The 26,786-nt window shown below is 45.1% G+C and overlaps 1 protein-coding gene across 4 annotated transcripts in view; it reads right to left on the bottom strand.

Annotated features, from left to right (window-relative positions):
• The window catches only part of ZBTB16 (zinc finger and BTB domain containing 16), a 254,065-nt gene extending 227,868 nt beyond the window's left edge, over positions 1-26,197 (bottom strand). The window contains exons 1-2 of one of the 4 annotated variants that reach the window (XM_074216713.1): positions 26,129-26,197; positions 20,442-21,810 (exon numbers count right to left, since the gene is read on the bottom strand). In XM_074216713.1, coding sequence (XP_074072814.1) covers positions 20,442-21,715 — 1,274 coding nt within the window. In that variant the 5' untranslated portion in view covers positions 21,716-21,810; positions 26,129-26,197. Of the gene's footprint in view, positions 1-20,441; positions 21,811-22,254; positions 23,981-24,780; positions 24,885-25,669; positions 25,689-26,128 lie in introns of those variants that run through there. The other 3 variants (XM_074216715.1, XM_074216712.1, XM_074216714.1) reach the window with 3 other exon arrangements.
• Between the last annotated feature and the right edge of the window lie 589 nt (positions 26,198-26,786).

Genomic DNA, 26,786 nt, shown 5'->3' with positions numbered 1-26,786 from the left:
CTACCTCTCTCTTTGCTAGAAAAGTTGAATAAATATATTTGAGAAAGATTTTCAACTAGAAGGACTAAAATTAAGCAGAGTGGGAGGGGCAGAAGAGTGTGATATGGGGGTCTAATCTTCAATTAACCAAGAAAAAGTCATCATAATCCATATCCCAAACATCCTGCTTAACCTGAAGTTTCTGAACACAGCAACATTTCTAGCAGATTCTTGGAAGGAAAATCTCTACCCAGGGAAGAGATGATCACTAACCAACTGGAAAAGTACCTCTGATTCAGCATGGGATACACCAAAGCTATTAAAATCTACCTATGGAAGATTCTTTCACTGACCTACCTCTCTCCCTGAGGGACCCTCATATCACCCCATTATTCCCTTTACGCCAGCTACCTGGGAATCACACTTCTCAGAAATAGATCTCTAAATTAGCCCAAAAGGCACTTCTTCCTCAGCTGTTCTTACCCCTCTAAATAATGCATTTCCCAGCCCTAATTAATGCAAGAAAGGGGGATGATATACATTTCTCCGTTGCTTTAAGTTACAGCTGGTTAGACACTTTGAGGGAAGAGCAGCCTCTAGCTAAAGGGTCAGATAAGCTAAAATCAATATAAGCCACTGCTTCAGAATCCTTTAAATTACCACCCTTCCTACCCCAACCATCCTAGAGTCTGGCTGCTAGAGAAAGAACCATAGTATTCCCAAAGCTTGGTGATGCCAGTCTGGAAATGTCATGCCAAATGGGCAAAGTCTACCTTCTTCCACATCCAAAGTCCTGCCCAATACCATTCCCCCAAAAAGAAGGGATCTGTGCCCCGAAGACCCTGGGAAAGGGGTAAGGGAACAATAGAGTACAGAAGACAACCTGTAGGTACACTAACCCAACATGAGACAAAGTGAAGGAAGTTGGGAGATCTAATAATGTCAAGACCCAGGGTCAAGCCTAGGAGCGTTATTAAGGGAGACCTTGACCCTGGGTATCAGGAAAATCAAGTTAGTCTTTTCTCAAAGTCAAAGGTCCTAAAATCAATTTCTCATCACTGCTCTCTAGGATTCAAAGGGATTTTAAAGACATCTGTTGGAATCATCTACACCATCACTTAGGTTATCTTTCAAGTCTAGGTTTTGTATTTTTTTCCTGCTTTATATAAAGAGGAGATGCTGAGCAAGATCTTTCTCCTTTAAAAAAGAAAGAAAAAAAACCCACCCCGTAGGCCAGGCCAGCCTGATGTCTGCACTGTGGGCGGCCTGTGCGAGTTTCCTTTATCCAACCACAAAAAGACATCAGTGGAACGAGTGAGGGGCCGGGAGCAGCGATTCCAAACCGTGTTTACAGGCAAGTAACCAGGGGTAAGCTGAGCTGGTTCCTCCGTTGAGGTTAGCAGTTAACAAGGGGGCCGGGAGCTACTCTAGCAAACAGACAATGCCCCCTCATTACACAAGCCGGGGGCCTTATCTCTCCTATGCGATTGTCGGTTTGCATGTATTGCGCAGTTCTACAACCACAGTCAATACCCAAGGGCAGATAGCTGTCTCTGGATTTGCTATCTAGGAGGCAGGAGGGGAGACCAGTACGGTTAGGCTGAACTCAGACCACTTGGGTTACTATTAAAAGAGAGTAAAAGAGACGGGTAACAGCCCAACTATCCTGTTTCAGAGTGTAACTTCCTTTGATCCCTACTGCTGAAACCTATCACCCCATCGCCCAGGGTCCTTTGGGGTAGATTGGCAAAGGCCAAGAGTTATATTAATTATAACATCATGATTTTGTGACTGGAATAAATTATCCCACCTCCTTACCATTGAGTTTCCTAATCTCCAAAATAAGGGAGATAGATAAAAGATATTGAAGGTCTCTTCTAATTCAAAATCTAATAATCTAGGGAGCATGGAAGGATCTCCCTCAAGAAATGCTTTTCTTCTGAAAATCATATCCTTTTCAGGCTAGGATACAGTAGCCATAAGATTTAGGTTTGAATCATAATTCTGTTAAGTACTGACTGTAAATTCAAAGGCAAATCACAATCTCTGTGAATGTCAGTTTTCTAATCTGAAAAATGGAAATCTTAATTCTTATTCCACTCTAAAGTGTAAGGGTAAGGAATCATTGTAGAAATCTTAAGTGCTAAATACATATGAAATTATCAGGAGAACAGGAGAAACAGTACGTATAATACACACACACACACATATACATTTATGTATCTTTATACCAATACAGAAGACCTAAGTATTTATTCCATTTAAATTATGGGCTTAGGAGCTAGGGACTTGAGAGTTCTGTGTTCTGTTTCCACACCAGAAGTTCCCTATATTGAAGAATTCATGAGTCCATATTGGGAAAAGTGGGAGAAAATATAGGAAGCAATAAAGCTTGCTATGGAAAATGAGAAAAGCCCATTTGGATTAATGACAAATTAAAATGATTAGAGTCTAGCTTTAAGGGAAAAAAAAAGAACATTGGTCCTAGAGTAGGACAGACTTAATTTATGAGTCCAATATTTACCACTTACCATGTATATGACCTTGGGTAAGTGATATAATTTCTCCCAGCCTCAATTTCTTCATCTGTTAAAATAGAGGATAGAAATACTTGCATTTCTTACTTTTCAGAATTGTTGTAAGGAGCAAATAAAACCATGGTTATAAAAATGCTCCTATACTATCTATAAATCCTATAAACATGTAAGTCATTTTAACAGCAGTCTTACTAATGCAGCCCTCAGTTGACCTGACATTCCACTGAACAAATGAGAATATCCCACTCTCCAAACTTAGAAAGCTGATTCAACCACCTGCCTGATAGGGAGTGGAAAGATCCCACAGGATACTTAAGACCCTTCAGAATGTTGTTCTAAAATGGTGGTCCAGGGTACTGAGAGCACAAGGGTAAAAAAAAAATGCAAAGGTAATCAATCATAATTTACCACCTCTGGCTGCTCATCTGGACTTCCCCACTATCCTTTAGAAATTCATCTTCCTGAAACATCAAATAAACTCTGAAATTCATACTTCTTTGGTACCCCTTGCACCTGAGGTTCTTCCCTCTCTCTGACTGGATGAAGAGAGTAAAGTGTAGGCATCAAAGAGCTCTTCCCAGGTCTTTTATTTAAGAAGGGGCAGGGCAGATACCTCATCATTTTCCACCCAGTTATAGGGTACCCTCTCTGCTCTCTACCCTTTTCAGCTTCCTTTTATGAGCTGTCTTCCTCCATTAGATTGTGAGCTCCTTGAGGAAAGAACAGTGGTCTTCAGACTTTCTTTGTATCTCCCAAATTTTAGGACAGTGTCTGGTATTTAGTAGAATTTATTAAATGTTTATTGACCGACTGACATGAACTAGGGAAAGTGGCATTGCCCCAATCTTCTTCTATCACCATTTCCCCACACACACATGCATAGATGCTACACATATAAATAACATGTGATAGACATAAACACACAGAACAAGAGACTGAAAATCCACCAACATCTCTATCAGGAAGAGTGGTCACCACAGATTGACAATCCAAAAAGAATTTGATTCTGCCTTAAAATAAACCAAAAGTAAAAAGAGGATACTACACCGAATTGTCAATGTACATTTCACCTCATGCTTGAATCTGACCCCCCCTCCCAATAATCCTTGCTCATAGATTTAGTTTAGGAATGTTCAAATTAGCACAACCTGTCCTTAAATACTGTATAAAACACAGAGTAAGCATTTTGCTTTCTTTTATGTCATCAATGGTTTCAATGGGGATGATTCATCCTTCCTCCGTTAACACTCCGTTTTAATATGGTTTACTATAAATAATGCAGAAAGAGTGAGAGAAACACACACACACACACACACACACACACACACATCGGGGATGCAGTGCCAGTGCCCTGAAAATGCAGGTACTCATGAAACACCCTCATTCTACTGTACTTTCTGGTGGAACCAGAGAGGGCATCATATGGTAAATGTGTGAGTACTGTAGATAGCTACTGGCTGACCAACCTGGTAGAGAAACAAAAAACTATTTTATTCTCTGCTATCCAAGTACTTCAAGAAAGATCAAGATTGACAGGCGTTTGGGCCCCAAAACATCTGGAAAACTGAATTCATCCATATCTAGGATGCAGTACAAGGGCAGACTCTTCACATATCAGAAGATCTAACTAATGTCTGCCACCCACAGGGACACATAGACTGGAATCTAAACGTAGAAGACCCCAAACTACTTAATGCAGGAACATAGCAAAGAGGAATACAAGACTATGGGTTTAGGCAGCCCTGAGTCCTCTTACTTGTGATTTCCAATTCAGATTCCTGGCCCCAAAAAAAGGAATTCTGACAAGTCACCTTGATCATCTCTCCTATGATATCTACTAGTAAAATCACAATTTTATTCACTCTCAATTTATTCATCTGTAAAAAGATGGTGTTGGACTAGCTGATCCCTAAAGCAACTCTAAATCTGATTCAAGAGCAGGGGTCTAGGAACTTGCATTTTAATAATTTTTTGATAAATGTTTGTTGTAGTTCAATCATTTTCAGTCATAGCTGACTAACTCTTCATGACCCCATTTGGGGTTTTCTTGGAAAGATGAGTGGTTTGCCATTTCCTTCTCCAACTCATTTTATAAATGAGGAGCTAAAGCAAAACAGGGGTAAGTGACTTGCCCAGAGTCAAGCAAGTAAATGTCTGAAGCCAGATTTGAACTCAGGAAGATGAGTGTTTCTGATTCCAGGTCTGGCACTTAAAAATATTATTCTGAGAAAGGGTCCAGAAGTTTCACCAGATTGCTACCTTATTCACCAGATTGAAGTTTCTTATGACTTTTGGCTGTTTCCAAGAATCAAACGTCTCTCTCTAGAACATGAAGATTTTCCTCTACTGAGGATAATCAAAGAATGTGTGCCAAGGGCTGAGGGAAGTTTTAGAAGAATAATTTCCAACTATCTACAGAAGTAAAACAAAGGGTAGTTTCCTAAGACAACACTAATTTAGATGTCTAAATTTCATTAGTATGTTTCTTGTTTATTACTTGTGTTTATTCTTATTTAGTTTTATTTCACTCTTGTGCTTCTTTATATTTTTACCACAAGTCTAAATCATACTACCCTTGCTTTAATTTCACCTGCTCCATAGGTCCCTTGGATTTAAAGACAAATGGGAATGTTGAGCCAGATCATTTAGGTCTACTCCTTCATTTTATAAACAAAGAAATTGAGGCCTAGAGAGGGGGTGTGGCTTTCTGAGAGTTACATGGATAGTAAGCATGTTGGTTGTTATCACATAATTTCCAGTGTCTTCCCCTGACCAGGCACTCTCTCATTACCCCTCCCCCAAAAAAAGTTACAGTGATTTTATTTTTTAGGACTAGTCTTGGTATTTTAAGATATATTTTTCTAAGTAGTTTTAGGAGAAAGCTACTCCATTCCCTTTCCCATAAGTTGTCTCTCTAAACTGCCCACTACCAAATAAAGGGCAAAGGAACCCTTCCTCTCCTCCCCCTATCCCTTTCCTAGGCTCTATTTCATTATCTATAGCATCTCTGCAAAATGGACTTTGTGCTGTTTTTCTTTACTCCCCAGTAAGACTAACCCAAGTAGATGCTCTAAGCTCTAAATAGCACCCTAACTAATCTGTAAACACCACAAGGACACGAAAACAAAGCTATCAGCTGGGTCTCTAACTTTAACAGCCAGCTCAAACTCCTTTGTTTAAGCATCAGAGGGCTTATTGACCAGGTAATGGGTTGGAGTTTTTCTTCCCACCCTGTTCTTTCTAGAATCCAGAAGTCTGCTCAAAGGGTCAGCCCAAACCCCGAAAGAATGAAGGGCCCTTCTATTAGAAGTTTCAGTTATCCACATTCTCAGTAAACCACAAGTTAACCACTTGTAGATACCTTGGGGGAAGGGGGAGGGAGAGGGAGAAAGGGGGTGAGAAAGAAGGTAGATGGTGAAGAAGAGACCACTCAGCTCTTTTCTACCTCTTCTCATGTTAGTAGCTTTGATGAAATGCCCTTGGAGCCTTTGCATGTCTATATGAGGCTGGAAGTAGAGGAAGCTGATAAACTGTGTGATAAATGTAACTGCTGTTTTTACAAGATACCTGTTTTCTCCCATCAGGTGCTTCACACATCTCCCCACCAATCTGAAAGAGGGTCCATCAGTCTCCCCCAGCTGGCCCCCTCCTCCCTAACACACAGTTACTCCCCACCCTCACCAACAGTTTATCTTTACATATTGGAGAAACTAGCATTTATCAAGTCATCTCCTCCTCCTGGATTGTTAAACAGACCACAGGGGTTATCAGAGAAGCTGATATAAGAAGATAAAACAGCAACCTCTTATGCAAATAGGAGTAAGAATGTGAGGCTGGCCACAAGTTAGAAACTGAATTTAGGAGAGCATGAATTTTAACACATTTTTTTAAACCCAAACCTGAAAACCTGAGAGATCTTAAAGAGTGGTTTCAATGGGTTTTGTTTTTCTTATTTTTTGATAGGGAGAGGGGGCAGGCAGGTAGGTTTGGTCTCACCTGTGAATCTTTATCCACTACCCATACCATGGACCTTCTTTTCTCTCCCCTACCCCACCCCCCACACATAGCCACCACATTTTCCCAGCACTTTAAGTCTCTCAAAGTCCTTTGTCCACTGTTCAGGACTTGTTTTGAGAAAGAGGGAGATTAGGGTTGTACTCCTCTAAGGGGGGTGGGGTGGGGTGGAGGGAAGTCTCCAAGGTAAAAGCCAAGCTTTCAAGATCAGGAATTTAGTATCATCCAGGATAACAGAGATGCAAAGAAGCACCACCATAACCTCAGAAAGGTTTGGAATCCCAGTGGCATTTTCTTGAACTCTTATTATCATCCTAAGGGCAGACTGGAGGTGAAGAACTAGGGGTAACTGGTCCTAAATGACAATGAAAGCTACCGTGTGAGACTGAGCTGCCTCCAACACCAGGCCATGGGTGAGGAGAGGGAAAATTGTAAGCAGAATGACAGAATCCAGGGCTGCCCAGAATGAAAGACTGAATGGAATAGGCTAATTTACACAGGAAGTAAGCACTTACCAGGCCCTTCATCCCAACACACAAAACCCTCTGCCATATCTGGAAGCAATTACATCCAGTTAACATGATCTGCTTGCCACTAAAATTAACTGCAAACAGAAATATTTTTCACTTTTGCAATTGGAGATGCCAAGATTTGCCCTATTCTCTGCCCCCTACCCCCTTGGATCTGGCTGCTGGAGACTATTTAGCTTTAAAATAAATAAATAAATAAAACTTCTTGAAGCTGTCAAGGCACAAAAAAGGAAAAACAGTAGATAATTATGGGTGGGGGAGGGGAAAAGGTGGCAATAGAAAACATTGTGCTAAAACTGAAGAAGAGTTTGTGTTTACTGGAGCCAAAAAAGAGTCTTATCACCCTAAGTACAGTTCTGATTTCCTTTTCCTTTGTTTTATTTTATTTATTTATTTTTACAATGACAAGTAAAGATAGTTTTCACAGGGCTGATTTTCTAAAGAGAGCTAAGTAAAGAGAAAAATTTTTTGAAAACTATTCAATTTAGCATCACCACTAGGATCACCAAAAGATTCTCTGGCAACAACTTCTCCCTTCCTATTATTGTAGGGTTGGGAGTAGATGGACACAAGATATCAGTTTACCTTAATTTAGGAAAGCACTTGGAGATCATTACTTAATTTTTGCATCAAGCACTCACTATCCCAATTCCAGGAGACCTCAAATTATTGGTGTCCTCTAAATGGAAAGAGTCCCTTTTAAACAAAGAACTATTTGCTGATTTTCTCTATAAGACAAAGCTAAGGCTAACAAGAGGTGATAAGTACCTTCATCAAGTGCCCTACTACTTGGAAACCAGCCAGTCATTTTCTGTGAACTGGCACAATCAAGAGAGCCTGAGGAAGATGTGTACTGCTGACCCTCCTATCTTCTCTCCCCTTCTCTTCATTCTCTGGCATTTTCCTCTTCACAAGTATAGAACCTAACAATCTGGGATATATATTTTATATTTATTTACCATGAATGGGCCCTGACACAACAGACACCCAAAAAACCACCAGAGTTCCTTTTAAATTCCTCCAGTACAAATCACCTCCCATCACCCTCCTCAGGTTCCAGGTGACTCAGGGTTCTGGGTGCTCCACCAAGAGTGGGCTTGCAGTTCATGGTTTTGTCACCAGGGGCTACAGAACAGCAGCATTTACTGCAACTGTGAGAGAACTCAGAATCATCTCCTTCTCCCCCCCCCCAAGAAAAAATAAGCAAAAGTTGTCTTAAAAAAAAAATGAGGTCAAACATCACTTGCTATTCTCTGCAAAACCAGGTCAATAAAAGCTCATCTCCCAAAGGGAGAAGGCAGTAGCAAATAAAAAAAAAAGGAAAGAAAGGAAAGAAAAAGACTTTGCTTAGAAAAAGTCAACTTTAAAATAGGAAGGGGGGGACCTTACTATAATACATCTTGATTCAGTAGCCTAGGTATGGAAATAGTTAAGTCCTCCTTACTTTGAATAAATCAAAAATTCAAGGCTGTAGCATACCACAGTGATTCCCTCTTTACATATGACAAGAAACAGAGTGGACCTGAAATCCCAAGCATCCTGAGCAGGGTCTCCCCCCAGCCCGCACAGGTTACACCGCCAGGGTCATGGAGTGGACCTTTAGCGGGAACATTCATTTCCTGAACAGGACAAGTCCTCTTGACTATAAAACTAATAGGAACTTCCTCGCATGGCAAGCTCAGGCGGACAGGGCTACTTGTCACTGGCCACGCAGGAGAATGCTGGTTCCCATTAGTAGGTTATGATGCCAGGTGCTACTAATAAGGTCCATCAGCCAGAAACAAGAGCCTGCTAAGTTGTCCTTTTAGCTCTGGAAGTAATCACAACTCTGGGCTTGGCTGGGGGGAGAGAATTTCTCAGGAAGGAGGGGGCCTGAGGGAAGGGGGGGGGGGCTGGACCACAATAGATGTTACACCAGCATCTAAACTGCCAAGTGGTTCAAAATTTTTAAAAATATATATAAATTTAAAACAACATTACAAGTCGTCGTCCCCCCCTCCCCGGGCTCTATAAAGAGGCTCTCCAAGTTAACATCAATAATGTTTCACTAGAGCACTCAAGGTCTGATGGATCACATAGAGGGCTCTAATGGTCTGCTGCATCTGTTTCTCACTATGGCATGGAGACCTGTGCCAGTAGATCTAATGGCATTCCTAACACACCATTCAATTCATCTATTTGGAGACAAAACAGGGAAAGGTGGCAAGAAGGCTTCCTGCCCCCCCAAAAGTAACACACTCTGAGCAACTCTTCCATTAAAGTCACACTGGGAATATTGGAGGGAAGAGGCAGCTCAAGTGGAAAGCATTCTTTGGAAGTTCTGTTGCTATTACTTTGTGAGATACAGGTATATTTATTGTGGGGAATGTTTGAACAAGGCTTATCTGCCCAATCCAGGCTGAGATTTCTTCTCAGGGAAAGCAACCACAGCTGGAAAGTCCAACAGTTCTTCTTGGCTCTCTTTCAGTGTCTAAGAAAGGGCTTTCTCATGTCTAACTTGAATCCCTCTAGTTGTAATTTAAAGTGGAATCTGTTCTGATTGAGAAAAACTAAATTCCTCTAGGACTACTTAAGGATTCATCACCAAGAGTCAGTGGATAGATTTTAGGGGCTTCATGAACTGGGATGGGAAGAAAATTGCATCTTTTATTTTCACTAACCTTGGGTTTTTCTTTGTACTCCTATACATAAACAAAAATACTGTTCTAAGAAGAGGTCCATGAGTGAGAGTTGGCCCAGGGAGTTAGTTAGCTGTGAATCTGTTGTATTTCCCAGAACTACCGAGTTCTAACCCCAGTCGGAATACAAGTTTCTGTGGTTTAAATGCAAAAGAGAACAGAACAAAAGAAGAGAAGAAGAGATACCCACTCACCTCCTCCCTTTTGTCCCCACGAAAGGACACGCTTCGGCAAAACCATGCCATCAATTTTTCAGTTTAAGCCTGTACAACAGGAGTTCAGGAGTTTTAAAGAGAAACAAGCTGAGGGGAATTTCTGGGTATGTTGCCTTGAAATTCATCACGTGAAAATGTTAATGTTAAAACTTAGAGCAGTTTCTTTCTTCCTTCCTTCCTCTCTCTTTCTGCTCTCTCTCACATTGTCTTTTCCCCCTTTCTCTCTCTCTCTCTCTGTATTTCTCCTTCTTTTCTCTCTCTCTCCATCTGACACACACACACACACACACACACACACAGTAGAAGGAACCTTATCGTCAGGCATCCCTCCCATTGAGCTGATCCTTCTCCTATAGGACCACCCAAACCATGGTCATTCCCACCCAGTTACCATCATAGGACTTGCTCAACCAGGCCTTTCCCCAGCTTTCTAAAATCAAATGTTTCTTATCCTTTCCACAATGGATAAGGATTATTTTTGTGGTTTTTCATGATAAGGAAATTGAGACTCAGTAACTTTAAGACTCCCCTTATATCAACAAGTTGACTACTAGATCCCTAGGGTCATACTATTTTGACACAGAAATAATCAGCCAACAATGGGCCCCCCTCATCCATCTAGAACCTAACAATCTGGGATATAATAGCCAAGAGTTGAGTTTTCTTGGATTTAGGAGTAATGACAATGAGAGGGGAAGGTTAATACACCTCTAGAATTCTTCCAAGCATGACCACTATATGTGACTTATGCCTGCCTCAGTTTGCTCATGTTCACAGAGCAACAGTCAATTGGACAGTTGACTGTTCAATAGTCAACTGATATTCAAACAATACAGAGGGTGATAAGGGAGCTTTGTCAAAGGAGAGATATATGTCTGGGGATTTTTAAACCAGAACCAGAACAATGCTCCCAGGTCAATGGGAAAAAGTGTAAGTGGACAACTCTAAATACTAGATCAGCTTCTCAAGAAAGATGGAGGTGTTTGCTCTCTATGTATTGGCCTTAAATCTGCAGCTCAAAGGGCATCGGCTTTAAGATGCTATTAACCTCCTCTCTGATTTGGGAGAACAATCCCTGGACAGGGAAAGAATGATTCATACACACCTCTCTGTCTTCTCAGAATCACAGATTTAGAGCTGGTATGGATCTTAGAGACTATCTAATCTAACCACTCATTTTACAGATGAGGAAACTGAGGCCCAGGGAGATAAAATGTGATTTGAGTAACAGCACACAGGTATAAGGAAGAGTTAGAATTTGAACCAAGGTCTTCTGCCTCTATAGAAACGATGCTGGGCTGCCTTCCCTTCTGTCACACCTATTTCTCTTTGTGTCATCCTGAGTTTTGAAAAACAGGTTCTTACTACACAAATTCCCCATTAACCTGCAGTAAAGGTTTGTCTCTGCTTATAAAATTCCAATATATAAAAATCCATATTTATAAGAGATCAATTAAAGGGAAATAATTCGCATTTAAAAAAAAAAGCTTCTTTACCTCAGGGGTTTGCAAAGAATGTTTTTATGAACTGCCTTAACATGTTTTAAATGGAATATGATTGACAAAAAAATTCCATTTTTGAAAAAAAAAGTATAAAAGATGGACACCTGCATTCATTTACAAGACTTTCAAGGCTTGCACCTTTAATTTTCATTGGTCTTGTTTTAAAAGGTCGTTAATAAAACAACCGCACACATACAAAAAAAAAATGAAAGTGATTGGAAATGTTTTCCTCCAATTTCACAAGAAGTCAAGGAGCTGTGAATGGAATTTGATTTAACAGTTTGGGATAATCACTATTTTAAAGATTCATAAATAGTTTTCCTAGAACAAGCAGAAGAAAAAGTGTTGCTAAACGATAGCTTTTTTTCCCTTCTTCAGCAATTAGCAGTTACATCCAATAGCTGCAGCAAATTAAAATGGGGCTTCTCGCTGAGCCAAAAAGCAACTTTCATAAAACAATCAAAAATAAGTCATCTATCTGTGAGTTTCCAGAAATTTCCAAATTTGAGTAAAAATGATAGCTGGCAAAATGAAATACTAGCAGGGAAATATCTAACTCCCCTGAATTGGCAGTCAGGTAGCACAGGGGATAGAGTATTGATCTGGAGTAAGAAACAGCCCTCTTCCTGAGGTCAATTCTAGTTTCAGACACTTATTAATAACTATGTGACCCTGGGCAAGTCACTTAACCCCGTTTGCCTCAGTTTCATCATCTGTAGAAAGAGTTGGAGAAGGAAATAGTAAACTGTTCTAGAATAGCTGCCATGTAAGCCCCAAGTGGGGTCAAAAGGAGTTGGACAAGCCTGAAAAATGACTGAAAACCCCCTGGATAGGCCACCTGACTGAACAGGAAATTACTAATTAAAAGGACCCAAACATTACAAAGGGGGGGGGGAAGAAGGAAGGGATGAAGACATTCTGTTCCAACATAATTGTCTTCAAGGTAATGAGTTAAGTACTAAGAATACAAAGACAAAATGAAAAACATTTTTTTTTTCCTCAAGGCCATTATATCCTCTCGAGATAATACAACATATAAATAGATAAATAATATTCTTGATAATTTAGGTAATGAAACAACTATATGGAATTGTGAGAGGTTTCTCATAGGAGGTAACTAATGAGCTGAGTTTTGAAGAATTCAAGGGATTGGGGAATGACTGAACCCAGGTATGAGAGAAGTCCAAGTCTACCTACCTGTAGAGACAAGAAGCCCCATTCCACAGAACAATCTCTGGCATTTCTATGATATGGCTTATGCTATATTTTCCCCCACCCAGATGCTTTTCTCTTGAACACCAAGTCTTCCTATCTTCTCTCAGCTAGCAGCTACTCATAAGCCCAATCCTAATACTGATCAGTGGCCTGGTAGCCTTCCACTCCCAGGGACTCACCATATTAATGCTGGATTTATTACAAATATCTAATCAATTTAGCTCAGAACTACTGATCTCTGGAAATACATCAATCTTCATCCTTTCCCAGGAGCATGATTTAGGAATGCCTATCCCCAATCTTTTAGTTTTTAGATTGGGGGGGGCAAGTAAATGGGGTTAAGTGAATAACCCAAGGTCACACAGCAAAGTAATTATTAAGTGTCTGAGGCAGGATTTGAACTCAGGTCCTCCTGACTCCAGGGTCAGTGCTCTATCCCCTATGCATCTAGCTGCCCCCTATAATCTTTTCTAAGTAAAAGTAGGGATATGGCAAACTGACAAATCTAATGTCTGCAGAAGGAACAAGTTAAGGAACAAGCTTGGAATCACTCCCGACATCCCAGAGAAAGGCAGTGTGGTCTAATGGAAGGAGCACTGACCTAAAAGTCAAAAAACCTGGGGATGGTTCTTTTGTAGTAACAAAAAAGGCAAACCTTTTGGGAAGGTTTTGTTCCTCTGAGCAATCCTTTGAGCAAGACAGTAAAAGTTTTATTCATTCTTAAACTCGAGGTTCTGAAAGACTTACATCTAGACATCTAGAATGACTTACATCTAGAAGGGATTTTAGAAGTGATCATCTTTTTTTTCAACCTCTTCATTTACAGAAGAAGAACAGTGGGTAGAGGTGACATTTGAGATGGCATTAGTGAAGGGGAGGGGGAGATGTCTGTTAAGCAACTGTCCCTGTGTCACAGAAATGCCAAGTAGTAAAATTAGGATTCAAAATTTGGTCCTCTGGCACCATTGTTCCCTCCACTACACAGTGGGGATCTATGATTCTAGGTAAGATCAGCTTCCTGATCTATGAAATTAAAAGGGGGGAACTAAAGCACTGCTGTCAAACTGAAATAGGCTATACATAAGGATCCCTGCTGAATACATATTGACTTAGAAAACCACGAATTGACATTATTTGTATTTTTTGTATTTTGATTCATTTTTGTTAAATATTTCTCAATTAAATTTAATCTGGTTATGGCTACATGCTATTGAGCTACATGTCTGACATCTCTGGACTAAAGGATATTTAACAGCCTTAAAAAAATTAACTCTGCCATTTATATACTTTTACTCGGGATAACTCAAAGCACAGAATCTGGTTATCCAGAACAGATTCATGACAAAGCTGTGAACATTTAGCTAACTGAAAAGCTAGATAAGATGTCTCATTCTGAAATGTTCTTTCTGCAGGAGACTGGAGATGGGGCTGTATGACTTAGCCATTCCCTACTCAAGGCCCAAGTTGGTCCTTCCCTGACATTTTCCCCTAAAGGTTTTCTCCATACTGCATCCTAAATAATAAAAGTCAGTCTCCAAAAGTTTATAAAGTTTCATATAAACTACCTGTTGCAACCGCAAACCATTCTCACACTCACCATCCAAGCTCTAAAACAAGTTGCAGAAAAACTTAGTTCAATTGCCTAACATACTAATCCCCCCCCCCTTTCATTAATTCCATCCCAACCACCACCAAGGCAAAGCTTAATTGCCAGGCTGACTTTCCCACCAACATTGTATTGGTTTTCTCAAGCCCGGGTAGCCTATTATTACAACCAGTTATATTGATCAAACACAACTCTGCAACCTTGGGACATCAAATTCTCCAGTTTCTCAGTCTGACAGCTGTTGTTGCTTTTTATTTTTTTGGGGGGGGGGGAGGCATTTCCTTCTTCTTTAAGGTTAATTCTATTAACTCTGGAGCATGAGGGATGAGCTAGAATCAGTCACTGTTTCTGAACAGGTTTGACCACATGGGCCAAAGTACCACCAAAATGAAAGTTCCCTTCCTCTGTTATTTTAGACACTGTCTCCCCAAACTCTCATTAATGTCACTAAACTAGGACTGCATGGGAGATGGTGGACTACCCACCACTCACACTCAATCTCTTCTCATCTAGACTAGAGATTTTTAATCTGGGGTACACACACACACACACACACACACACCACACACTCACTCATACTCAGCTTGTACATCCATGGATAGACTTGGAAGGAAAAAAATTTTATTTTAATAAAATGGTTTCCTTTTAATCCTATACACTTCAGATATTTAAAAATATTTACTCTGAGAAATGGTTCATAGACTGCACCAGACAACCCAAGGAATTAGTGACCACAAAAAGAACCCTGACCTAAGACTATTCTAATAGCCTCCTGACTATTCTTCCTGCCCTCCACTCTGTCTCCTCCTCAATCTAAACTTCACACAGCTGCCAAAATAATCTCCCCTGTGAGCTCTTATGATCCTGACATTACAACCCTACTTAGAATCAAAACGTCCAGAACTCATTATCTCCACCCCAATCCCCAAATTCACTCCTCCTAACTTCCTTATTCCTTTGAGAGTACCATCTTTCTGCCTTCCTCATTCACCCCACATAGCCAATTATTTGCCAAATCTTATTCACTCTGCCTCCACATCTCTTACATTCAGACTCTTCTCTTCTCTCCCACAGTCACAAGTTCAAACTCTTATCACCTCCCCTGTAGACTTGAATAGCCACCTCACTGGTCTCTCTCCAATTTATTCTCCTACTATTGTCAAAGTGATATCATGTCACCACCCTGATCAAGAAGACTTAGCTGTTTCCTATTACCAACCACTGGAATCCAACACAAAACTCCATCTGGCATTCAAAGTCCTTCAACTTACCTTTATTGTTTAATTAAATAAGACTAACTTTTAGGCATTCTTTGGTCTAGTCAAGCTAGTCTTTTTCCTGTTTTTCACACACAACACTCCATAGCCCATGTCCATAATTTGTACAGGCTGTTCTCCACCCACCCCCAAAGTTTATTCTTTATTACATCTTTCCTAGATCTCTCCTCCTTCCAGCAAATAGTGCCCCACCCCCATTATCTTTTATTTACCTTTGCAAATGCTGATATGAATACATGTCTCTGTGGACAAAATGTAAGGTCTTTGAGGGTAGGGATTATTTCATTTCCATTTATTTATCTCCATAGTTATCTGAAAATGTTTGTTAATATGACTGTACATTTATAACCTATATCTGATTACCCGTTGTCATGGAGGAGAGGCAGAAAAATAGGGAATTCAAAATCTTACCAAAAAAAATCAATGTTGAAGACTTTCTTTATAGGTAATTGGAAAAAATAAAATAAAAACAAAATGTCTGTTGATTTACTAAATCCCACTGCCTACCAAAATAAAATAGAAACTTGTCATCCAGACATTCAAGAGTCTCCTCCCCATACCTTTCCAGTCATCTCATGTCATACCCCTTTACAAATTCCACATTCTAGCTAAACTTGTGGCCTTCCCCTAGTCTCTGTCTCTCAAAATGAGACCTGACTCCCCACCACCTTCCAATTCTGGCTCCTAGATAAAAACACTTTCCATACTGACAGGATGCTGGACAAGTAATCATGGATGGGATTCTATGAACAAAATGCAAAAGAAGGGTGAGGCAGCTGACTGAAATGGGCCTTGTCAGTATTACCCACCCACCGAACCATCCATCCATCCTTCCATTCGTCCATTTACCCAAATCTAGAGAATCCTGTTCTGTTATATACTGAGTCCTAAGAGTAGGAAGCATGACAAGTTGAAGCACAAACAGCAGAGTTGTCAACCAGGATGGGGAAGGAATGGGGAAACTAGGTCATATGAAAATTGGTTGAAGAAACTGAATACACTTAGCCTAGAGAAGAGAGGATACGATTGCTATCTTCAGCACAGGAGGGACTGTCAGAAGAAGTATTAAATGTGTTTCCTTGATTCAAGAACTAGATGCAATGAGAGGTGGGAGGTAATCAGATTTTTGACTCCACGTAAGGATAAGCTTCCAGAAAAGGAGAGTCCCACAAGAGACTGCCTTGGAAGGTAATGAAATCTATATTAATGCCTCAACATGGGATGCATTGATGACTACCAGTTAGAAATGGTAGGCAGAGGATTACTGCATTATATGAGAAACTGTGCAACAGTATTGGACTCCTCCCTCTGAAGACATTCCCTACCTTCAAGGATCAACTCAGTTGCCACCACCTCCAAAAGAACTTTCCTGAGTCCCCACAACTGAAAATGATCTCTCCCTCCTCAAATTTCTTATAGTGTAGATCACTCTTCATTGAATTAAGCACATTCTCACCATTACAGTTCAAATAAATCTTCTCAAAGCACCCCACCCATCCCTTTAGACTGTAAGCTGTATGAAAATAGGGAATACAACATCAATTTTTTTATCCTCAACATCTACTGGGTATCTTAACCTTAATACCTCAACATTTACTGTTTTATTTTTCAATTGAAAGCCATACCCCACTACCCTCAAAGGGAGCACTTATTATCAAAGAGGAAGTGGAAGGAAAATTCAAGCTGGGGTAAAACTTGGGAGTCACTGCACCCATATTTAAATCACAGGTCGACTCCTTATTACCCATGTTACCTTGGGCAAGAAACTTAATATTCCTAGGTTTCAGTTTCCTCATCTGTAAAAATAAAGGGGTTTGACCTCAAGAACGCCTTAAAATTTTAGACATGATGCCATTGTCAACACGGTGTAACAGTGGCTCCCATATAGTGATCCATTCTCTATTTTGTGTTAAGAGAGATCCTTTAGCATGTATCACCAGCCAGCAGACGTTCAAAAGATTCTCTACCATATTGGACATCCAGAACATGTAGTCACACAAAATGGGATAATTCACAATAGCAAATGACTAAGTCTCTAGCAAGCTTTACTCTATACAATGGAGATAAACCAAAATGGAAAGGCAAAAAGGAATGGCTTCCAATGGGAAGACACTACATCTAGGTTGTTTGGGGCTTGATAAAAGGAAAAAAACTTTCTAATAATACGAGTTATCGCAAAGGTAGGATGAGCTGACTGGATAGGGTCTGAGTTCTCCCTCCCTATTATCTGGATTCCCTTCTTCTGTCTTCAAACAAAGGTTAGATACCTATTTGTTGGCTCTTAGAGAGGAGATTCTCAAAAATATGCTAACTGAACCAGATGATCAACAGATCCCTTTCAAGACTGAAGTTCTATGATTGACACTATACTCTCATTTCTAGGGATACAGAAAAAAGCAGCATCAGAGTAGCAGACATCAAGGGCATTCTATTGGGTTCTCTGGGAGGAATTCATGATATGCAAGTTGGATTACTGTTTGGGGAAGGCAGCCTCCTAGGTTAAGGGTACCTTTAATTGCTCTGTTCATAGTACAGAAAAAGAAACTGAGGCTGAGAAAGCTGAGAAAACATTCCTCTACATCTTCATTTTCTAAATTGTGTGACATAAATATGAGTATTCAGGAAAAGATAATGAAAATGAGGAGGGGTTATCTTTTAGAAAGTTTGAGGGAAAAAAAAATCTTTTTTCTGAGTGATACATCTGCCAAAAAGACACTTCTTGGTATAGGTTGTCATTTGCACCCACCGGAAAGAGCTGCTACATTTAACCTGAGCTTAGTTGCATTTTCCATGTCTTATTTGGTGGGTCTCAGGCCTACCCATTAGGCAATATCAGAACAGATTCCGGCTGGGCTGAGATTAGATCAGGTGTGGTCCTGGGGTGAGAAGGGTGGAGATGATTCCAATCCACCCCCACACCGGACACGAAAAGCCGCAGTGACACTCTATGCTAAAAACCTGTCTGAGCAGCACTGACTTTATAAGCAACTTTTTATATGTGCTAGAGCCTGGGATGGGGTGGGGGGTGGTGGTGACAAGAGGTGGGGACATTACCACCAAAACCTCAGAAAAAGAAAAAAGAATGGGGGCAAGAGTTTGGGGAAAATTCACATGACACCTTTAAAACAAAGGAAAACCAGATTTTGCAACCTCATAAAATTAGTTTAGAACCTCAAGAATAAAATTACACACACACACGCACACATACACACATGCACACACACGACACATGTGTCCACATAAAGGTTCACATATATATGTATGTATCTATCTTGATTGAAGCAAGGAAAAAATAACACTATTTATCACATCTGTATTTATTCATCACCTGTTCATGACACACTCAAAACTTCTTGGAAGACATGATCTCCTTTCTAGGACAAGTACCTTGCCATTATACTAAAGAGAAAGAAACCAAGACCCAGAGAAGAATCACAAGTGACATATTATGCAACATGTATCCAGAACACAGTTCTCTGACCTGTCAGGTCTAGTTTATCAACTCTATCCATCAGAACATCTAATTCTCCCCACCTAGTCTAAAAAAGGCTCAATGGGAACACTTGGATTAAGGAAGGGGTTCAGAATCTGAAAGTGCACCAGCCACCAACAAATAAAAAATGTGTGGCTATAAAGAATTTGTTTTCGACATCCTAACCTATATTACTTGTGCCTTTGTAGCTACCACTGGTAGAAAACCAGAGAATCTGAAGTTGAATGATATATACATACCAAACCTAAAAGGTTCTGTGGCTAGAGTGCTGAGACTTAAGACTGGAAGACTCCTCTTTGTGAGTATGAATCTGACCTCAGACACTTACTGACTTTGTGACCCTGGACAAGTCACTTCACCCTATTTACCTCACCTGTAAAATGAGCCAGAGAAGTTCATGGCAAACACTCCAGTATTTTTGCCAAGAAAACCCCAAAAGGGGTCACGAAGAATCAGATGTGACTGAAATGACTGAACAACTACCAGAACCATCACCAAAGCTAAACAGAGACCACCAACTCTGCTGATCATTAATATCAAAATGAAAAGACCCCAGTAATCATGGAAGAAAAATCAGGCTTAAACACAAAAGAAGAGTGAACCTTGGGGCAGGTGGCGCAGTGAATAGAGCACCGGCTCTGGAGTCAGGAGGACTTGAGTTCAAATCTCACCTCATACACTTAATAATTGCCTAGCTGTGTGACCTTGGGCAAGTCACTTAACCCCTTTGCCTTAAAAGAGTGAACCCAGGGAGAAATCGCCCAAGGAAATGCCTGGAACTACTTCTCCATTCTCTAACTAAAAGTTACATAGGTACGTAGAGGGCCATTTTTGGAGTCAGGAATACCTAAGTTCAAATCTGCCTCCAATATTTCCTAGCTGGATGACCTTAGGTAAATACATCATGTGGCCTCTCAGTCTCAGGTTCCTCATCTCACATCTCACATCCTCACACCTACCTCACATGGTTGTTGTCTGAGCAAATTAGCCAATCCTTATGAAGTACCTTGCAAACTTTTAAGCACTCTCTATCTGCTTTGGTTATTGCCTCGTGCTCATTTTCAGTTGTATCTGACCCTCTGTGACCCTCACGTGGGGGTTTTCTTGGCAGAGACCCAGGAGTGGTTTGCCATTTCCTTCTCCAGCTCATTTACAGATAAGGAAATTGAGGCAAAAGGGGTTAAGCGATTTATCCCATGTCACACAGCTGATAAGAACATGGGGCCAGACTTGAAATGGGGGAGGTGGGTCTTCCTGATTCCAGGTCCAGCCTGCTAAAAAATTTAGTTGTGATTATCTTACTATGTGTCCCTTCGAACCAGGCTAAGAAGATGGACCAGACCTTACAGGGCCAGGAGGGATGATGGAAGAGAAGGGATCGCAGAGAAGGCCTACCTGTGCTGCTCTACAGCATCATTGTCAGGAAGCTCAGTCCCACAGACACTGCACTGCTCCCCCATGGCCCGGTTCTCCGTCTTCATGCCTACAGCCAACTCGCCCAGTTTGCTAAAGAGCTCCCTCTGGATGAAGCCCTGAGGCAAGAGCCCACCATAGGTACTGAAGTCCATGGAGACCGCCAGGGCTGTTGGCTGCATGTGCAGGGTTGAGGTCATGGAGGATGGCATGCTCAGGACCGAGTCCGCCTTGTGATTGGGAAGAACAGAATAGATGCCCAGGTGCTTCTCAGCTGAGGCAATGGAGTGCTCAGGCCGACTGGGAGGGCCTTGGCTGGCTTCAGCAGGGAGTGCCAGCTGCTCCATACTCTCCTCACGTCCATAGTGCAACTCCCGAGCACTGGTTATAACGCTGCTCCTGGTGGGGGTTCCAGGGCCGTCCTTGCTCCTCTCCTCAGCTTTGTCCCCACCACTAGCACCTGAGGTGCTGGACTCGGCTGCCCCTGGGCTATCCTGGCCAGGCACTTCATCCACCTGCATCATCTCAGTCTTGACCTCTGCTACCCCAGGGTGCCGTCCAACACTGGCTAAGCCGGACTCATCAGGCACCCCGGGTGGCTGCAGGGTTCCCTGAAGTAGAGACTGCCCAATGCTCATCAAACTGTCCACTGCAGCCTTTGTGGGACTCATGGCTGCGAGACCAAAAGAAGTGGACACAGAAGGGTTTTGCTCAGCCATGGCTCCTGGGAGGTGCTGCCCAGCCACCCCAGCATACCCACTGTCCTCGATGGAATGCTTTGAGATAAAGATATTCTTGAGGTACCTTGCCTTTCGGTCCTCTTCTTCCTCAGTGCCACCATCGGCAATGGTGGTCTCTGGGTCATTGTCGTCTGAGGCCTGAATGGTCTCCAGGATCTTCAGACACTGCTCTTCCAGGTACTCAATCTCCAAGATCTCTGCTGCATAGAGCAGGTCATCCAGGTCCTCAGCCTTGGCTTGGAGGGTGGCTGTGTATGCATACTCTAGGATCTGCTGGAAGGTCTTTGGCGACAGGAAGTCCAAGGTGTAGTGCTGGCTGTTTCGGTGAAAAAGGATCTCAAACATCTTGCTGGTACAGGCCAGAACTGTTCGGTGAGCATGGAACTCTTGACTGTCTACCATGATGACCACATCACACAGGGTCCCTGCCAATCGCATCTGGTTGGCTTTGCACAGAAGCCCCGTGGGGTGGCTGGGGTTCTGCAACTGGATCATGCCCATCTTTGTCAGATCCATGGCACTGTCCGGGGCTTAGGCATGAGGCTGTCTTTCCTTCTGGTCTCTGTAGGGTAGGGCAGGATAGCCTTGCAGGATCAGCTAGATAGAAAGGCCTGAGGAAAGAAGAAAAAGAAAAATAAAGGAAGAGGGAAAAGAGAGGGAGAAGGAACACAGATTAATCTATAGTCTCTAGAGAGGAAGAAATTCTGAAAGAAAGTTTTCTGAGCAAGAAAATCTTATTACTGAGTAGGTGCTTAATAAATTTTGACTGAGTAGAGTCTGGAAAGTTTTTGAATTTGCAGTTTTTTAGTGTTTTTTCTTTCCTTTTTGGAACCCTACTTAAAAAAAGCCCAAAGATGGTGGGAAGGAAAAGAATGTTCTTTTACCTTCACTCCTTTCCCATCTCTAAACAGGTTTACCCTGCAGACATTGTTCCAACAGCTACACAATCAGAGTCAAAATTGATTTAAATTCTGTGGTTCTTTTTTTTGGGGGGGGGAATCTTCTAAAATGTTTTGGTTTAAGGGAGTGACATGATCTTCCACAATCATACTCACACATAAATCCTGAAAAATAATCAGCATTTAGTCTCTGCTTTTATTCAGCATAAATAACCACAAACACGCTAAGATCTCCGTCCCCAGCTCCTGTAGGAGCAAACCCTCCGAGTTCCAGGACAGGCCAAAGTCTCAATCTCCCATTCTTCAGTGTGGCAAGTCAAGCGCAAAGTCCACAACAGTTTAGGGCAGTCCCCTGCAAGAAGCCAACCTAAGAATGGCTATTGCTCTCCTCCCTACTTCCCTATCAACACCAGCCAACTAGCGTCCAGCTCTGCCCCCACTGGACATCCTTTAATTTTTAATTCCTGTCCTGCTTCCTCACCCCTGAGCGAACCCTCCCCAACTTTGAAACAGCTAGATGTCATAGCAATATAGAATGCTGGACTTGTCTGGGTTGGGAAAAATCTGAATTTGAGCCCAGCTTCCCATAGTAGCTGGATTAATCACTTAATCTCTCCTAGTCTCATTTTCCTCATCCTTAAAGTGAAGCTAATAATAGTATCTACCTCCCAGGGTTGTTCCAAGGATCAAATGAGATAATCATTGCAAAGTGCTTAACATAGAAGTGTTGGCTATTATTATTATTCATTTTCTGGAAGGCACATTTGAGGAAGTCAGAGCAAGGAGATGGGATTTATTTAGTATAAGATATCAGGAATCCAGTCTGGAGCTGTATGCATGTTCAATGTACGTAGTAGGAAAGATGCCTACTGAATAATAACTATTCACACCCGTGTACCTGTTTATAAATCATCAGTGGACTAGGTAAGCACTGCTATTCCCATTTTTCAGATAAGGAAAATTGCTTTCCCTTCAACATCAGTAGGCAAGGCAAGTCCTACTAAACCCATTTTTCAGATAAGGCAACTTGGACCTCCAAGAGGTCAGGTGGTTTAAATCCACCTCGGGTACCATACGGACATTTATGATGCCCCTTCTACCCACAAGACAAAGGAATCAAAAAAAAAAAAAAAAGAATTTGGACAAAGTCACCCGGCAGAAGACTGTGATGCATCCAATGCCATAGATCTAGGATATTAGAGTGTGAAAGGAAGTGAATGGACAGGTCACATACACAGAATGTGATCAGCATGAGATAGCAGTTGCAGGGCCCAGAGGGAGTTTCTAAAATACACGGTGTGGATCCTGTGACCTGGGCTGTCTAACCTGGGGTAAGGGCTGATCCGTGGGACAAGGTTTAGAAATCTGAGCCCCGGTTATGAGGCGGAAACAATCCACGACCGAGAGGGGCTGTAAACACATCTCCCACTCAAGCAATGTTAAAAAAGAGGCATGGACCGCAGCCAAGGAAGAGCCGCTCGTCTCTGACTGGACAGAACACCTCAGCTTCCCAGCCTGGCTTGGGCGGCGGTGGGGCGTGAAAAGCCCCTTTTCTCCCTTATTCCCTCAGACCCGGCTGCCGGGTGCCTGGCCTGCAGAGCAGCAAGGGGAAGGGTCCTCCCCTCGCACACAGGCTCAGGGAAATCTCCTAGGGCCCCAGGAAACCGAGCCGGGAGGGGGTCGGGAGTGGGGAGGGGGTGGGTCTGCACGGCCAGACAGAAGGGGCTAGTCAGCCACCTCTGCGCCCCTTGCCCAGGTGGGAAGTAGGTAGGGTAGGCTGGGCAGCAGGGCACGGGGCTCCCCTCCCTCTCCATCCTCCAAAGGGCAGATCGCGGCCGCCTGTGCTCCCAACCTCCGTTCTGCCCCCGAGTGGCCTTCCAGCTGAGCCTGGGGGCTCGCGGGCGCGGGTGCTCGGCCCCACGGAGGGGCGCGGCAGGGCCAGTCCTCCAGGACCCCCCCCCCATTTCCAGTCGAGACTCGGAAGAGACTTTAGGAAACTTGGGAAAACAACTTTTGTCGGGGAGCTGGGAACCACGGGGAAGGGGAAGCGGCGGCCGAGGGGAAGGGGGCTGAGGGCCGGGCGGCCGGCCACCCAGGCGGGGGCGGGGGGCACAAAGGCCCCCTGCCCTGGAAGGCCGCCGATCCCCGCCCCCGCCCGGGGCCGGCCACCGGACATGGCCCGCGGGCCGGCCGAGCGCCCGCCTCAGACACGCGTGGGGAGCGCGCGGCTCGGCGGGGGCGGTCACCGGAGCGGCCGCGGGGGTCCGGGCCGGGGCAGGGTGCGCGGCGGCCGGCGGCCCGGGCGCGGGGCTCCGGGGCGCGGAGCGGGCGCATCAGGTGCAGCGGCGCCGGCTCGGGCGCGCCCGGCCCCCGGGGCAGGGGCAGGAGGGGGCGCTCCCCGCCACCGGCGCCGGCCGCCCCGCCGACGCTCGCGCTCCCGGGGCGCCCGCAGGCGCCCCCCGGCCCCGGCCCGCCAGGGAGGGGTCGCCGCCGCGCCCGGCTGACAGCCGCTCCCCGGCCCCGCGGCGGCGGCGGCGGCGAGGCGGCCGGGCCGGGGCGCGCCCCCCGGACCTCTCCAGCCCCCGCGCGGCCGGGCCGGGGCGCGCCCCCCGGACCTCTCCAGCCCCCGTGCGCCCGGGCGCGCGGCGCCGGCCCGCGGGGCGCCCTCCCGGCCCCACTCACCGCGGCGGGCTGTGGCGGCGGCGCTGGGGCTCGCGGGCTCACGGCGGCGGCGGCGGCAGAGCCCGGCAGTTCGCAGTGCCCGCTCTCATCGCCCTCAACTCCTGTCTGCCGCGAGGCCAGCAAATCACCACCGGCTGCGGCGCCTCCGCCGCGTCCCACGTCAACGCCGAGCCCCCTCCCCTGCGAGGCCCCGGCGCCTCTCCATCTTTAGTGCTGGCGGCCGAGCGCGGCTCCCTGCCCACAGCCGCCCCCTCCCCCGTGCTGGCCGCGCCGGGGCTCCGCCGCCGCCCCTCCCTCCTCCGCCCCTCCCCTCCCGCCCGCCGCCCGCCGGCTCCGGGCTTCGCCTGACATCTAGCTGCTGCCGGGGCGGCTGCGGGGCGCGGGGCGCGCCTCCCGGGCCTGGCTCCTCCAAGTTCCCGCGGCTCTCCCCGGGGCGCCCGTCCCTCCCCGGGGTGGCCGTCCCCTCCCCGGGGCGCCCGTCCCCTCCCCGGGGCGGCTGTCCTCTCCCCGGGGCGCCCGTGCCCTCCCCGGGGCGGCCGTGCCCTCCCCGGGGCGCCCGTCCCCTCCCCGGGGCGCCCGTCCCCTCCCCGGGGCGCCCGTCCCCTCCCCGGGGCGCCCGTCCCCTCCCCGGGGCGGCCGTCCCCTCCCCGGGGCGCCCGTCCCTCCCCGGGGCGCCCGTGCCCTCCCCGGGGCGCCCGTCCTCTCCCCGGGGCGGCCCCGCGCTCGGCCGGGCTGCAGGACGGACGCAGGTGGAGCTCCGGGACGGGGGCAGCCGCGCCCGCCCTGGCGTCCTGCCCCGGGGGGCACGAGGAGCTCGGCCGCAGGGCAACTTCCTTCCCCCAAAGAGGGTCCCGCGGGCGGGCGGGGGGCGTCGCTCGTTCCAACCCACCGTCGGGGAGAGCGGAGCGGAGCGCCGGGGCAGGACCCGGGAGAGTCCCAGAGGGCGCCCTGGGCCGCGGGGGGCGAGCGGACCCCAGAGTCCGGGCCGCGGCCACCGGGACAGGACCCTGCGGGGGCCCAGAGGGAGAGCAGCGCCGGGGCCCGCCGCGGCCACTAACCGCGGACACGGGAGCTGGCGCCCCCAAACACGCTGCAGCGGGGAAGGGATTGGAGGGGCGGCAGCGGGCGGGCGCGACGACGCCCCCCACGACCCGTGGCCAGCACGCGTGAGAGGATGCAACAGGGTCGTGGGTTCTTTTCCCATCCGTACACAGGGACAATCCACTCCCTCTGCATCGAGCCCAGGGATGCTGCCCCCACGCCTTGGGGGAGACGAGCAAGGAAAACAAGGAGGAAAGCCAAACGTCCCAAGTCCAAACACGCAGCCCCCCTCCAGCCCCCGGATTACTTCCAACTCCGGGGTTTGCTGAGATCTGCACTTGGGTTCTTCAAGGCCCGGAGACTGACCTCATCCCGGTGCCTCTGCTCCATCTAGCTATCAGCAGAATAGTAATACGATTTTTATAGAGCTTTTAAGGTTCACCAGGCACTTCCAGCATAGCCCAAAATTAGAAAATCCGGGTAAAAACCATCCCAGCTTCTTTGTGTTCCTACAAGGGTGGCAGAGAAGTGAGGCTTCTGAATAAAAACGGGGGGGGGGGTCAAATGGAAGAAGAGGATCAGCTAGGGATCTGAAGATGGAAGATTAGACTGTTGGTCAAATTACTGCATTACAGTAATACAGGTAATATCAAAGTATTTAGTCAATAGCGGTAGTGTATTAGTGTTAAGACTGATTTATCAGTTTACTGCCAATTTACAAAAAAAAAGTGACCTCCCCCCTCAAAAGCTGGTGGGTTGGGGGGAGTGAAAGAAAGGAGGTTTAATTGGAGAGGTAAGAACAATGATGAGGGGGGAAAGCAAGGAAAGAGAAGAAGTAGAAATACACCTTCACTAAAAGGGTGGTTTTCACTGACTACAGAAAAAGAAGACTTTCCCCACCCCCTTAAAAGAAAAAAAAAAGCAGACTTGTTGAATTCAGTGATAGTTCCTAGCTGCAATTGGAA

This window comes from Macrotis lagotis, chromosome 1, assembly GCF_037893015.1.
Source record: "Macrotis lagotis isolate mMagLag1 chromosome 1, bilby.v1.9.chrom.fasta, whole genome shotgun sequence".
Classification (NCBI taxonomy): Eukaryota; Metazoa; Chordata; class Mammalia; order Peramelemorphia; family Peramelidae; genus Macrotis; species Macrotis lagotis.
This window is presented reverse-complemented; position numbering and strand designations above follow the sequence as displayed.